Here is a 13910-nt window from a genome sequence, read left to right as displayed (position 1 = left end):
ATAGCAATTTGCATATACTCCAGAATGTTATGAAGAGTGATCAGATGAATTGCATAGTCCTTCTTTGCCATGAACATTAACTTAATCCCCAAAAACCTTTCCACTGCATTTCATTGCTGTCATTAAAGGACCTGCTGAGATCATTTCAGTAATTGTCTTGTTAACTCAGGTGAGAATGTTGACGAGCACAAGGCTGGAGATCATTATGTCAGGCTGATTGGGTTAAAATGGCAGACTTGACCTGTTAAAAGGAGGGTGATGCTTGAAATCATTGTTCTTCCATTGTTAACCATGGTGACCTGCAAAGAAACGCGTGCAGCCATCATTGTGTTGCATAAAAATGGCTTCACAGGCAAGGATATTGTGGCTACTAAGATTTCACCTCAATCAACAATTTATAGCAGGGGTGCACAACCTTTTCTGGTTGTGGGCCACATTGTCAACCTGAACCATTTCCAAGGGCCGAAAATAAACTTAAAAGGGGTATTATCAAGTGTTAATACTATGTTTATGGCATATTGAACATACAATATATATTATAAATGTCTAGTTACACTTTTAGTACTCCCATCTAATGGGACAATACATGAAAGATTCATGTGAGCAGCCATAAGACATAGACATACATGTCTGCTACCAGATAGCTGGGGGCCGCATAGAATGGTATTGAGGGCCGCAGGTTGTGCACCCCTGTTTTATAGGATCATCAAGAACTTCAAGGAAAGCGGTTCAATTCTTGTTAAGAAGGCTTCAGGGCGTCCAAGAAAGTCCAGCAAGCGCCAGGATCGTCTCCTAAAGAGGATTCAGCTGCGGGATCGGAGTGCCACCAGTGCAGAGCTTGCTCAGGAATGGCAGCAGGCAGGTGTGAGTGCATCTGCACGCACAGTGAGGCAAAGAACTTTTGGAAGATGGCCTGGTGTCAAGAAGGGCAGCAAAGAAGCCACTTCTCTCCAAAAAAACCCATCAGGGACAGATTGATCTTCTGCAGAAAATATGGTGAATGGACTGCTGAGGACTGGGGCAAAGTCATATTCTCCGATGAAGCCTCTTTCCGATTGTTTGGGGCATCAGGAAAAAGGCTTGTCCGGAGAAGAAAAGGTGAGCGCTACCATCAGTCCTGTGTCATGCCAACAGTAAAGCATCCTGAGACCATTCATGTGTGGGGTTGCTTCTCATCCAAGGGAGTGGGCTCACTCACAATTTTGCCCAAAAACACAGCCATGAATAAATAATGGTACCAAAACACCCTCCAACAGCAACTTCTTCCAACAATCCAACAACAGTTTGGTGAAGAACAATGCATTTTCCAGCACAATGGAGCATCGTGCCATAAGGCAAAAGTGATAACTAAGTGGCTTGGGGACCAAAACGTTGACATTTGGCCACGACTGTAGAGGCTCACGTTTTGCGGGATGAGGTACGGTTTGATAGATACCATTTTGGGGTAGATATTACTTTTTGGACGCTTGGTATTACACTTTTTGTGAGGCAAGGTGACCAAAAAATTCCAGTTTTAGCAGTTTTTATTTTATTTTTACTGAATTCATCTGTGGGTTGATCATGTGATATTTTCATACAGCAGTTCATTACAGACACAGCTATACCCAATATGTCTCTTTTTTTGCAGTGATGGTTGGGTACCATTTTGCGGTACATATGACTTTTTGGACGCTTGGTATTACAATTTTTGCGAGGCAAGGTGAACTAAAAATGCCAGTTTTAGCACAGCTTTTATTTTATTTTTACTGAATTCATCTGCGGGTAGATCATGTGATATTTTCATACAGCAGGTCATTACGGACACAGCGATACCCAATATGTCTCTTTTTTTGCAGTGATGGTTAGGTACCATTTTGTGGTACATAATGACTTTATGGATGCTTGGTATTACACTGTTTGTAAGGCAAGGTGAAGAAAAAATTGCTGTTTTTGCACAGCTTTTTTTTTATTTATTTTTTTATAGGTTGACCTGACGGGGCTGATCATGTTATATTTTTATAGAGTGGTGGGCTAGAGTTTTCACTGATGCCGGACAGGTTAATAAGCCTGGTCCTTTTTCCCATCCATATTTGGGCCCCTTGTAAATTTCTGCCCTGACTGGCCGCAGCAGCCTGGTGACTCCTCAACACCTCCCCCCCTTGAAAATTCAAGGCAGCAGCAAGGCCCTTAAGTTAACTGAAAAAAATCCTCTCTGTCTAGTCTGCCTCAGTGCCTCCTGCGACCGTCTGTCTGTTCTGCACACTCCTAACTGCCACGCGGTACACACACCAGTGCTTTTTTTTTTAACTGAGGGGCAAGGCTCAGTGGCTGTAGGCTGTGGCTGCAGTATCTGCAGAGGCCCTGTCTGCGACACTGTCGTCACTTGACTTCACTAGAAGGCACACAAACAGCCTGGCAGGCCGCACAGAGCAAGCCATGCCTACTGCAAGCAAGGAGCAAGAAGGACTGCTTTTCCCGCCTGGAAACAACAATACACACACAAGAAGTGAATGACTGTGTGAAATAGGCGTGCGCGCTTTCTGACTTTTCAGAGTGCGCGCGGCACGCTACTTCATAGGCTAAAGCGGCGGCGCCCACGTGATCTCCCCGCCCCTCTCTCTGTCACTCGAGTCCCGGCTGCGCTGCTCCTGGTCGTCTCCCATCCCGAGACCCATCAACCGGACTCGCCAAATTGCCATTCATATGGCTGTGGCAGGAATCAGGATGCGCATGCGCTAGAGGCTAGAGTCTACAATTTTATAACATTTGACATCACAGTACATGTCAACGTTTTAGTATTTTAAATTACTAACTGGTGGTCACTATGGACCTAATTACGTTTTTGGATCAAGTACTGTTTTTTAATTTAAAACTTCACTTTTATTGTTTTATTTAATACAGATTGTCCTTTATTTTCACTATATCAACTAATATTCTATAGACTCTTTAAAACTATCAGTGATGCGGGCCCGCTCAGTCTTATTGTTTATATTATTTTCTATTTTTATATAAATGCGTGTTTCGCAGTTATTACTGGCCTATCAGTATATCAAAATTACTACTTTCATCCCTTGTATAATTTTTAGGGGGGGGAATGGGCGCTCCTATATTTTAAATCATTACCCTGGTCTCTAGGGTCGAGGATATAATCCTTACTGTGTTTCTACTCGTTGTTACCACAGCCTCTGCTGCTTCTATGCACCTCTTTTTTCTTATCAGCTACTATTCTTGGCCTGTGTTATACCTATATCTGCTGCCAACTGTGTCACTTTGTATATTTGCTCCTATATTTGAGCTTTGCCCGCTATTCACTGCCTAAAACTTGACACCCTGCACCCTGACATGTTTCGTTGTGTAACCAGCATCTTCAGGGGATAATGCAGGTGTGAGTGTTGGGGGCGAGACCATCTCTTAAGGACTCGTGTTAAATCACGTGCACCCTAATAATACAAGCCCGCAGCCGCCTCAAGAGCAGAACCATCTGATAAAATGGTTCTACTCCTGACGGCAACCAGGCTCTTCCCGGTACCCCTGAGGCTTTGGGTACCGGGGTATTAGAGGTGGAGGGGGTTAATGTCAGCCCTGAAGACCACCGCTGGCCAACACTAAGACCCGGTGATAGTTTTAAAGGTCTCTACCAGGGGCTTCCATAACTAACACATACCCAGAAAAATGTGCAAAATAAACCTTGATGGGGAAAAAACCTTTATTGAAATAAACACTCCCCAACTACAGCCCTCTTTTACCATTTTATTATTAATAAATTCCACTTGACTCTTTCGATTAGTCCGACAAAATGTCGTAGTCCAGTACAAGAGCGGATCTGCGAAATAAGAATAATATTATATAATTTATACAATTTTATATATAGAGAGAGAAAAAAGGTTCGGCGGCACCAGTAAACTTGGAGTCTTGGAGTGTTGTCCCATTTCATGCGTGTCTATATATGTCCCCCACTGTGGCCTCCGCAGTAAAAATATCCCCCACCCACGTCCACCAACAGTAACAGTGGCCCTAAACGGTAGTTATGTCCCCTAGTGGCCCCCGAAAGGTAGATATGTGCCCCAAAAATCGTGGCACCAAGCTGTACTTATGTCCCCCCAGTGGCCCCCAAAGGTAGTGTGAAAGGGTCTAGGGGATGTACTTACCTCTCTGTGACAGGCTCCAGACAGCAGCTCGGCTTTCCTCCTCTTCTCCTGCCCACCTCTGGTCCACCTCCTTGCCGCTGGCCGGCACATGCGCATTAGCGTCAGTGGTGCCGTGCCCACAATGGGCATTGCAGTGTGCATGCCTCGGCCCAGCGAGGGAGAGCGCAGGCGCGGGATCTCGCTGGGAGAGAAGGAGGACGCAAGGGAAGAGAAGGGCAGGCAGAGGCTGGGGCGGGGATATGAGCAAAAGAGGCAGAGCAGCCTGGGCTCCAAAGAAGTGAACGCCGCCCCTGGGCACTTGCGAGCCCTCATTTACATACAAACAAAAGTCTGTTTTTGCCTCGGGTAAACTTCACTAGAACACAACAAAGATACCATTTGAATCATCTACAGTTATGCTACATGTAAGCGGTCTATGATGTCAAAATGTGGTGACAGACTCCCATTAATGAACAATCGCCACTGTAGATGTTTCCTTTCTCATCAGAATGTTCTTGTGGTCAATGACCCATTCTTAGGTAGCAACGTGAATGCAATATTTCCACTGAGATTTTTCAAACTCCAGGTGTGCCAACCATAACCACACAAGGTGATTTGCTTCCAGTTGGAATATAATTGATAGTTACAGGAGAAGAGAAATTATCATCCTATTATGAAATCTGTGGGATATTTCTCAATCCTACAATTTCATGTCATGCGTTTTCCTCAAATAGTATGAATCCCTAACAATTGAGATTTGGTCTTGCATCCATCAGAAGCTTAACAGCAGAATAATGCCGGTAGTGGTTGGCCAGGTCTAAGGCAGTGTAGCCGTCTACAGTAGTAGCACTGATGTTGGCACCATGATGGATAAGGAGTCGGGCCGTGCAGGTATGACCCGTCTCAGCCGCAATGTGTAGAGGTGTCTTCAACTGGATATTTGGAATATTTACGTCACAACCAAGTTCCACCAGGATTCGAACCACTCGGTAATGTCCTCTTTTTGCCGCTAAATGCAACGGTGTTCTTCCGTCGGATGTCTGGCAGTTCAGATTGGCCTTGCATTGCTTGGCAAGAAGCTTCACAATATTTAGATGACCTTGCCAAGTCGCATAGTGTAAGGACACCCAGTTCTCCAGTCCTGGGACATCTATGTTTGCGCCCCGTCGTATGAAAAGTCGGACAATGCTTTCTTGACCGTGCTGGCAAGCCACGTGAAGAGGTGTTCTGCCTTTACTGTCAACCTCACTCAAAGAGGCGTTCTTCTCCAAGATCAATCGAGTTATAACCTCATCTCCATTTTGGGCAGCAAAATGAAGTGCTGTGAAGTGATCTTCATCCTTGGCATTGATGTTGATCTTCTTCGAAAGGAGTAGTTCCACAATGCCTTTCAGTTTCTTTTCAGCAGCAATGTGGAGTGGAGTAGAACCTTTCAAGTTGGTCATATTGGGGCTGGAATTGTAAAGGAGAAGCATTTTGGCACACCCCTCCTGTCCGGTCTCGACTGCCAAGTGAAGAAGGCTTGACCTCCCTTCCAACACTAACTGAGCATCTTGAGGCTGGAGGATCTTAAGAAGCTTAGCATCGTCTCCGGCGACAATGGCGTCAATCAGTTTCTTTTTCTGGATCTCTGTGGTATTAAGGTCTGCATTTGGAAAAAAAGAAGAAATAATCACATTAGAATTTTATAATATGAAATACTTGATATTCACATTGATGTGGATGAGCACCATGTACCGTAATTCTTCACTTCCCTAGTGCTACAGCTGCAGGAGAACTCTTGCTAACAGGTTTCCCTGCAGAATAGCTGATCACAAATGATCCTAGCAGTCCCAGACAACCTCTTCTTAGAATGAGACCACCCTGACAATAAACTGGCCTATATGGGTCCAGCTAACCGTGGTCTAACCAATGCTGCCACAGGTCCCTTACAGTGGAAATGTAGTATTGTTCTTCCATTTTCCCCACCTCCCTAGTTAGCAGTGCCCATTGCAGGAGAAATTAAGTATTAAATGGTGGCCTTTCAGGTGACCAACTGGACATCAAGGATGGATCAAGTTTGCCAGAACAGGAGCCACTCTCATACAATGTCTCTTCATCCTGGCTCATACAGGGGATTCCAAAGCGGGTGAGTCCCTCTATGACGTCTGTATGCCCTAGGAGGACATATAGACACGGGTTGTCTTTATGAAGAAACCACTTGAAAGTACATGGATAACTCACTGTCATTGTATCTACTAATTTTATGCCAACCTACCTTTTACGAAGCCATCCTTTTCGAAGGACAAGTTGAGAGAGCCTCTGGACGAGAATGCCGAGTCAATGGAGGAGATTCTGGAGAGGCACTTGTCGCTAGGTGCCAGCTCCGGCTCAGAAGCACTGTAACACAAGCTCTCTGACCCTTCTATGGTTTGTGAAATCCCAGAATCCAGTTGGGAGAGAAGCTCGGAGAGACTGTAGTCTTTCTCATACATTGGATATCCTTTGGGTTCTGACAGGTTGGTCAAATCCTAAATAGTAAAAAAAAAAAGTATATAGCGATCAGTACGTGCATCTTCAGGACTAACCTTACTAAGCAAATGTAGACTCTCACAAGGGGGATATAATTATTAAATTGTAGGGCGACTATATTAGGAGAGGCCGAGATCAGTCACATGTATATAAATGTCCCTAGTGGTTCTTAGTACTGGAGATATGTCAAACAAAGTAGTGTTCATGGAGTGGAGTCCGGATTCTGCTGCCTGTATTTGCGCATGCACTGTGGATGTGTCTTTTTTCATGATGACTACTTTGTGACTTGCTGTTCGGCGCCTGTGCGGAAATACTAGTAGCCAGGAACAGGGTCAAGAAGTGGTCACATTACTGCCGCCATCTTGCAGGCCATGGACACGAAGGATGTACATTGAGTATGTTTACTGGGGCAGCCGGTATCCTTCACTATGACAACTGGGGTACAGTACAAAGTCATGTATTCTTGTATGGAGCCTACCAGACTGTTTATAGTATTTTGAGAAATATTATAAATTGTCCAAAAAGTCTGCCAAAAAAATACCCTTACAAAAATGCCCTGGACAACCCCATGAAAAATTTTGTGTTTTTGAGGTATGCCAGGAGGACCATAGATTGCACAAGAGCATCATCACTTACCTCCTCTTTGGTGTTCGCAGTTGCTTGGGCAACCGATTCTTGATCCATCTCTGAAATTGACTCGTCTTCATGTTTTGTACACAGTAATTCTGTCTCTGAGGTAATTTCTAGCGGAAAGGAGGAAAAAAATAAAATGTATTATTTTTGCAGTATGACACCCCAGGAGTATAGGTGTTAACAGGCTACTGGTTGGCATTGGCCTCTAAAAAGAACCACATGAACGGTGCCTTCACCGGGTATGCATACTTTTGCTACCATGTTGCATCTGCATTAAAAACCTGCTGTTTTGTGTATACAGCTCCTAGACAGATCTCTGTGTCTAATTTGGCTATGCCAAATAAAGGGGATGCCCTAAAAGGGCATAAGGAAAGAGGTGAGACAACCCCTTTAAGAGGAATATCACTTGACATCACCTACCTTGAAATGTTGGCCGTCTGATGGGCTTGTCCTGCCAGCACTGCTGCATCAGTTTGATCATCTCGTCACACTGTTGGGGTCGAGCCCTCGGTATCTGCGATAAGTCGGGGCGCAGACAGTCTCCTACTTTCATCATAATATGCAAAATGTTTTTCTCTTCTAGAAAGTTAAAAAATAAAAAACAAAAATCGTAAACAATTTTTACAAATTATCACGGCCTGTCAAAACATCCAATGGTAGCAAGACAACCTCCGGGAAAGTGCTGAACATGCAGGGAGTCACTCCAAAACTAGATCAGCGTGAGAGTCTTTGAAGATTTAAAGGGATCTTCCAACAACTACCCCTGTTCCATGGGTTGGGTCTGGTATTGCATCTCAGCTCCACTGGTGACTCCATCAAGTGAATCTTAAAAAGTATATTAGAAAGTTGCAGGGGGTCAACGAAAATAGTGCCACACTTGTCCACAGGTTGTGTGTGGTATTGACTATACAGCTGAGCTGCAATACCACACACAACCTGTGGACAAGTGTGGCACTATTTTCGTTGACCCCCTGCAACTTTCTAATATACTTTTCAAGATTCACTTGATTTGGGTTCAGTTGCAATACCAGACACAGCCAATGTGGCGCTGTTTCTGGAACGACTGTGAAATTATTATTTTTCTTCCTAATCTCATAAAATGTTGGCTCATTGCATAATAAAATGTGCAGCTATCCTATATGCATTTATCTCTGCTTGCTGTCAATTAATGAAAGCATTCTTGATAACATCCAGGGGTTAAAAACCCATCGGAATCAGGTCAAACTAAACAGAAGTAAAACAATTATAGTGCTCTGATGTGTGATCATGACACATTTTCAGCCTCTGCACATAGATGACAAGCATACGTCAACAGCAAGCAGAGATCTTGGAAATGGTGAGGAACTGATACATAAAGCATTCTAGAAAGTTGTTGACTATTTCATTATACAGTAAATAAAGAGATTAGGAAACGGTCTGTCTTTTCCCCAAGAAACAGCTTCCCCCTCATGCCTAGTGGTCGGGTCTGATATTGCCGTTCAGTCGCATCCAAGTGAAAGCCACAATACCAGACACAGCCTATGGACAAGTGTAGAGCTGTGTCCGGAAATAAAAACTCAGACCTTTTTTATCCAATCTCCTACAACCACGTTAAACAAAGCCAATCCCACATCTTGGTCTACAGCCCATGTTATTTATCAGTCTGACGACTTACCTGCAAAGGGCTTCTGCTGGGTGAGGATTCCCCAGATGACAATTGCGAAACTGGAGAAGAAAGAAAACCAGAATTATACTTTAGAAATCCAAGGCATGGAAAACGATTCTTCATGTCACATTGCTCTACAGGTAGTCACTACATTTGCACATTTTTGAAAAATGATTTGATAAATTTCACAATTCCAGCCCCCAGGAACTAAACTGACTGTGCGTGATCAAGTCCTGCCAGAAGATCACCTAAAGGTGCGCCCTCCATGCATTAGCTGAAGAACTCTCACTGTTACAAAATAGCTGTCCCCATGACAGAACTACCTGTCCAGTGGTCTACTAGTCAAGCCTCGTCATAGGGTTGTACAATGAGTCCATATTACCAGCCACATCAATGTCCACCTAGTGCCATTAGGATAACAACAAGGGAGGAGGAGGAGGATGATTTGGGTCCAGGCGATGACCAGACTGAAGTATCAAAGTACAGGACAAGAAGTGTGGTCATGTGGATGGGCTATCAGCTCTAGTTCTGCAACGTCAAATTTTTGCCAAAGGTTTAGAAAGTGGTGGCTTGCTCACCTGTATACATCATGCTTGGTGTCGAGGCTCCTATTCCTCTCCATGAAGTGTTCCGGTGGGAGGTAGGCGATGGTCCCACAGATCCCGTCCAAGCTCAACTCATGGGAATTTGACAAGCCGTTCCACTGGGCAAGTCCAAAATCTGATATCTACAGTAAACAAAAATGAATGTGGATGAGAAGGGACATCAAACTTAATAAAAATCTTCACCAAAACCTAAAAAAACTGGAAAAAAAATGTTCCTTTGAGGAGAAAAAAAGTGTTGCAAAGAAAACTGAAGTTAATCCAAGGTGTGTAGGTTACAGAGGCCACTTTGTACACATGGGCTGAGTGTACAAAGTGCTCGGGACTTGCAAGAACAAGTTTTATCAGAAGAGGAAGAGTTCCAGTTCCAAGTCAAACTAACACTGACCTCCTGGAGAAAATGTGTCTACATGGGCGTAACTGTGGGGCCAGGCTGGTCAGAATTTTAATATTTGCTATGAGGCCTACCCCTCTCTAAAGGCATTTTTATGTCATGCAGTTTTGGTATGAATTTATAGACCCATACCTTGACGTGGTAATGTCCATCAAGCAGGATATTCGCTGGCTTTAGGTCAAGATGAAGTAGAGGAGGGTTCATGCTATGAAGGAAGTTCATCCCCACTGCCGTCTCATGAATAATCTTGAACCTCAAGTCCCATGGCAGGTGTTCAGCAGCCAGGAGCTTCTCCAGAGATCCATTTTCCATATATTCCATGACAAGACCAACTGGGTCACTGCAGATCCCGTAGACAGGCAAGATACAACGGAATTTGGCCATCTCCATCTTCTTGGCCTCTTCAACCAGCTCAAAACGTTCTCTGTGGGGACAATGAGGAACCGGAGATCAGATGTGCACAGAACATATGTACATAAATTTTTAATTAGGAAGGGGGGATTTTTGTTTTCGGTCCATGGCTAATTATAAAACTAAACAAAAATTATAAAAATATATTTAAGTATATGAAAAAAGAAACTGAATGAAAATTTCCAATTTTTAATTCTAACTAGAATTTTTGATTTTTTCCAGCATTTCTAGCACAGTAAAATAACAGCGGTTCTGCGACAAGTCCTGAGAATATCACACCCAGTCTGCAGCTGGGCGACTACCGAAGGGACATCAGGGTCCGGCTAACCTCTGCACTTACTGCTATTAAACCAACCGTTCCATTAAAATCATTGTAAGCCACAAAAATGGCCTCTTGTGAGATCTCAATGAATTGTACCATGTGACAAACTCGGCTCTCCTACATCGGTATGAATTGTATTGCTTATCGATATCACAAGAAACATAAAACTTTTCGCAGACCGACAACAAGCCCCTAAAAAGGGCCCTATACCTAACCCGAAGCAATCACTAATTTAGAGATCTCGATCGCCACATAGTCATTTTTTACATCCAGTCGCTACTGTTCACATTAATTCGATAACTGATCAATAGAAATTGACCTTACATAGCAAATTGAACAATTCCCACACTGCTACCCAGCAGCAGCCCTGCAGTGCCTCCTCCACTCCCTGCCCAAGCTGCACCCTATTACTTCCTGAACAGAACCTTCCAATGTTTCTGTCTGCAAACACAGTGTCACAGCAACAATACTGCACAAACCCCCCAAGAAAGCATCTTTGCCCCCCCCCCCAGTGCCTCCTCCACTCCCTACCCAAGCTGCACCCTTACGGTTTCCTGTTTAGAATCTTCCAATGTTTCTATTTACAAACACAATGTAACACTCCGCACAGAATGATACAGTCAGTGCTCCTGCCCCCAGTGCAAGATACCATGTAGCAAGAAACCTTTAACCCTTTATCTGCCACCCTTGAGCCTCTGCCACTTACTTCTCATCCACATGCAGAGGACACTTGATGGCCAACCATGTCTTCCAGGAGATGTGCTTCACCTTGTAGACCTGTCCAAAGCCTCCTGATCCTATCGTCTCCCATCCATAGAACTCTTTTGAGTCGAAAGTCCTTAGGAGCCCCATGTCCCATGAGGAAGAGGCCTCCTTGTCCATGGTGCTGCAGCCTGTCTCCTGCTCTCTGGCAGCTCTGACTGTGTGAAGCCTGTAGCTCCCTGTCCAGGTGAATAAGGAGTGTTCATCAGTTTCTGACTCTTTATATACTCTTGATATAGGAGATAATTAATATTCATGGGTCAATTGTTGTAGAGAAGCCTTCTGTATTGTTAATCAGGATGTCTACAGTAGTGTTTACAATCATTTACATTTCTAAGGCATCCTGAGGGCAGATGGACTCCCCCATTCAAATTCAAATACAAAATTCTACATAACAAAGTTGATTGTCTGGATGAGTTATATGGAGCTATGAGAGAACAAAAAGAAAATGTAGATCATGTGAAAGTGCTAACTAGAGATATTGAAGCATTAAAAGTTTCTGCTAAAACTGCTGCTGTTGTGTCTGTTAGTAATCAGCTAATTGTAGCAGAGAACAAGGGTTTAAAAGTTGATAACGAGGAGCTTACTGAGAGGCTGAAGGCAGCAGGAAGCCATATTGTTGGGCCGACTGCTTCCTCCAGCACAAATCAGGTTGATCAATGTAAAAGAGAAAGGTGTGAGACACAGAAGAACAGGGTCCGAGTGTCTTCTGTTAGAACTTTTGATACAAATGGTGGATTTAAGCCTTATGTTCAGTATAAGCCAGTAAAATGCTTTTCTTGTAGTCGGCCGGGTCATATTGCGAAGTATTGTCGCTTTTCTGTTAGTGAGTTACAGGAAAAGGACAATAAGGTTAAGTGCTTTGTGTGTGGACATGTGGGTCACACTGCAAGGTATTGCCCAGCACAAAGAGAAAGGAATTAGAAAACGTGTTATTCTTGTGGTAAGACTGGTCATATTTCAAGAAATTGCTACACTATAAAGGGTCCATTCACACGGCATTTGCAGATCCACACTTCCGGATGCGCAATTCCGTTCCTCAAGAAAATAGAACATGTCCTATTCTTGTCCGCATTTTCTATAAGACTGTCGGCGATGTGCAGTCTGCAAAATGTGAAACACACATTGCCGGTGTCCGTATTTAGCGGATCCACAATTTGCGGATCTAAAAAAAAAACATACGGATGTGTGAAAGGGTGCAGCAAGGGTCCCAAAAGTTGAAGAGAGTGAACATAAAATTGAGGAAAAAGAGCGGGAAAATACTGCCTCATGGTGGAAGTATAGACAATGGCAATGTGGGCGCCGAAGACCTTCTCACTGGGTTCCATTTCATGTGGTCAGGGCCCAGAATGAAAAACTACAGAGTGAAATAATGCAACTTAACTTGCAGCTAAGACCAGCAGAAAGTGAAGGTTTAAAATCGCCAAATTGTGTTAAGAGAGCAGAAAAGGGGCCTCCTAATTTGAACCTTTCTTGAGGAGTTCTGTCTGTTGTTAGTAATATTTTACTAGTTTTGACTTTCAGGGAAACGTAGAGATTTACAGAAGAACCTGGAGATGTGCGGTTTTCACAGTATTTTTCCTTGTGGACAATAACTAGATATTAGAGGACCTTTCTGTATTGTTTAAGTTGTTTTACTTTTTTTAAGGAGAAGTCCATAAATTTGATAATCTAATGCAGTCAGGAGGTTAAAATCTAAATAGATTTTTGTTTTTGTTTTATTTCCCCCCCCCCCCCCCAAAGCCTGCACTGTAGTGGAAGAAAGTAGCTGCTATTGTGAGGCAAATGTGATGGAGAGGATTGTATTTGGGGACAATCGCTCCTCTCTAGGAATGTAGCCAGGTGTGAATTGGGCGTTGTCTCATTTACACATTCTGATGGTGCAATAGTCTGCATATCTTTGACTTTTTTGTGCATTGGTCTCACTGGCAGCTAGTTTAATGATTTTGTTATCAGATTGCATGCTCCTTTAATACCAGCAAAGTTATCCATGAAAAAATAATGGTATAGGAAGCAGCATTCAATCTGGGATTTTTATTTCAACTTGTTGTTTGGTTGTCTATGTGTGTTTTGGAAGGTCTGTCTCAATAAATCCATTGTCTGTTGTCTGTAGCTCACACAGGAGCTATAATTACACTGTAGTTTGTTAATCAAGTATATGACAAATACGCAATATTATATGATACACTTACACTACATTATGGGTTTTCTAAATTTTCGCAAGGTTCCTCCAAAAGATCTTTTCTCAAAATGAGCTCTTTCCTTAATAAACTGTGTTTTGTGTGTCTTAGAACTTGGAGCTGATAGAAGTGCTGAGACAAAGGGGACATGGACAGCCTTAGCAATTGGCTGGTAGTGCAATACCTTAATTCGGGTTAGTTTAGTAATAATTCCTGAAGCCACCAGTATCCCGTTATCTTGTATCACAGGCGTCATATGTCCTATGTGAATATGTTTTCATTTCTGCTCCAACCTCAATAGTGACTGCTCCAACACCAGTGCGTCAGTGAGCAAAAAATGTGTC

The 13910-nt window shown here is 43.4% G+C and overlaps 1 protein-coding gene across 1 annotated transcript; it reads right to left on the bottom strand.

Annotated features, from left to right (window-relative positions):
* Nucleotides 1-4849: 4849 nt before the first annotated feature.
* LOC122931682 (receptor-interacting serine/threonine-protein kinase 4-like) lies at nt 4850-11506 on the bottom strand. Its single transcript, XM_044285750.1, has 8 exons — nt 11331-11506; nt 10024-10315; nt 9474-9622; nt 8905-8954; nt 7671-7829; nt 7254-7360; nt 6364-6616; nt 4850-5751 (listed from the first exon to the last, which is right to left on the bottom strand). Exons 1-8 carry the CDS (start codon nt 11504-11506, stop codon nt 4850-4852), a joined length of 2088 nt encoding a protein of 695 aa, XP_044141685.1.
* Nucleotides 11507-13910: the final 2404 nt, after the last annotated feature.

The sequence above is a fragment of the Bufo gargarizans genome, chromosome 3, assembly GCF_014858855.1.
Source record: "Bufo gargarizans isolate SCDJY-AF-19 chromosome 3, ASM1485885v1, whole genome shotgun sequence".
Classification (NCBI taxonomy): Eukaryota; Metazoa; Chordata; class Amphibia; order Anura; family Bufonidae; genus Bufo; species Bufo gargarizans.
Note: the sequence above shows the minus strand (reverse complement) of the source record. Positions and strands in the feature narration are given on the sequence as shown.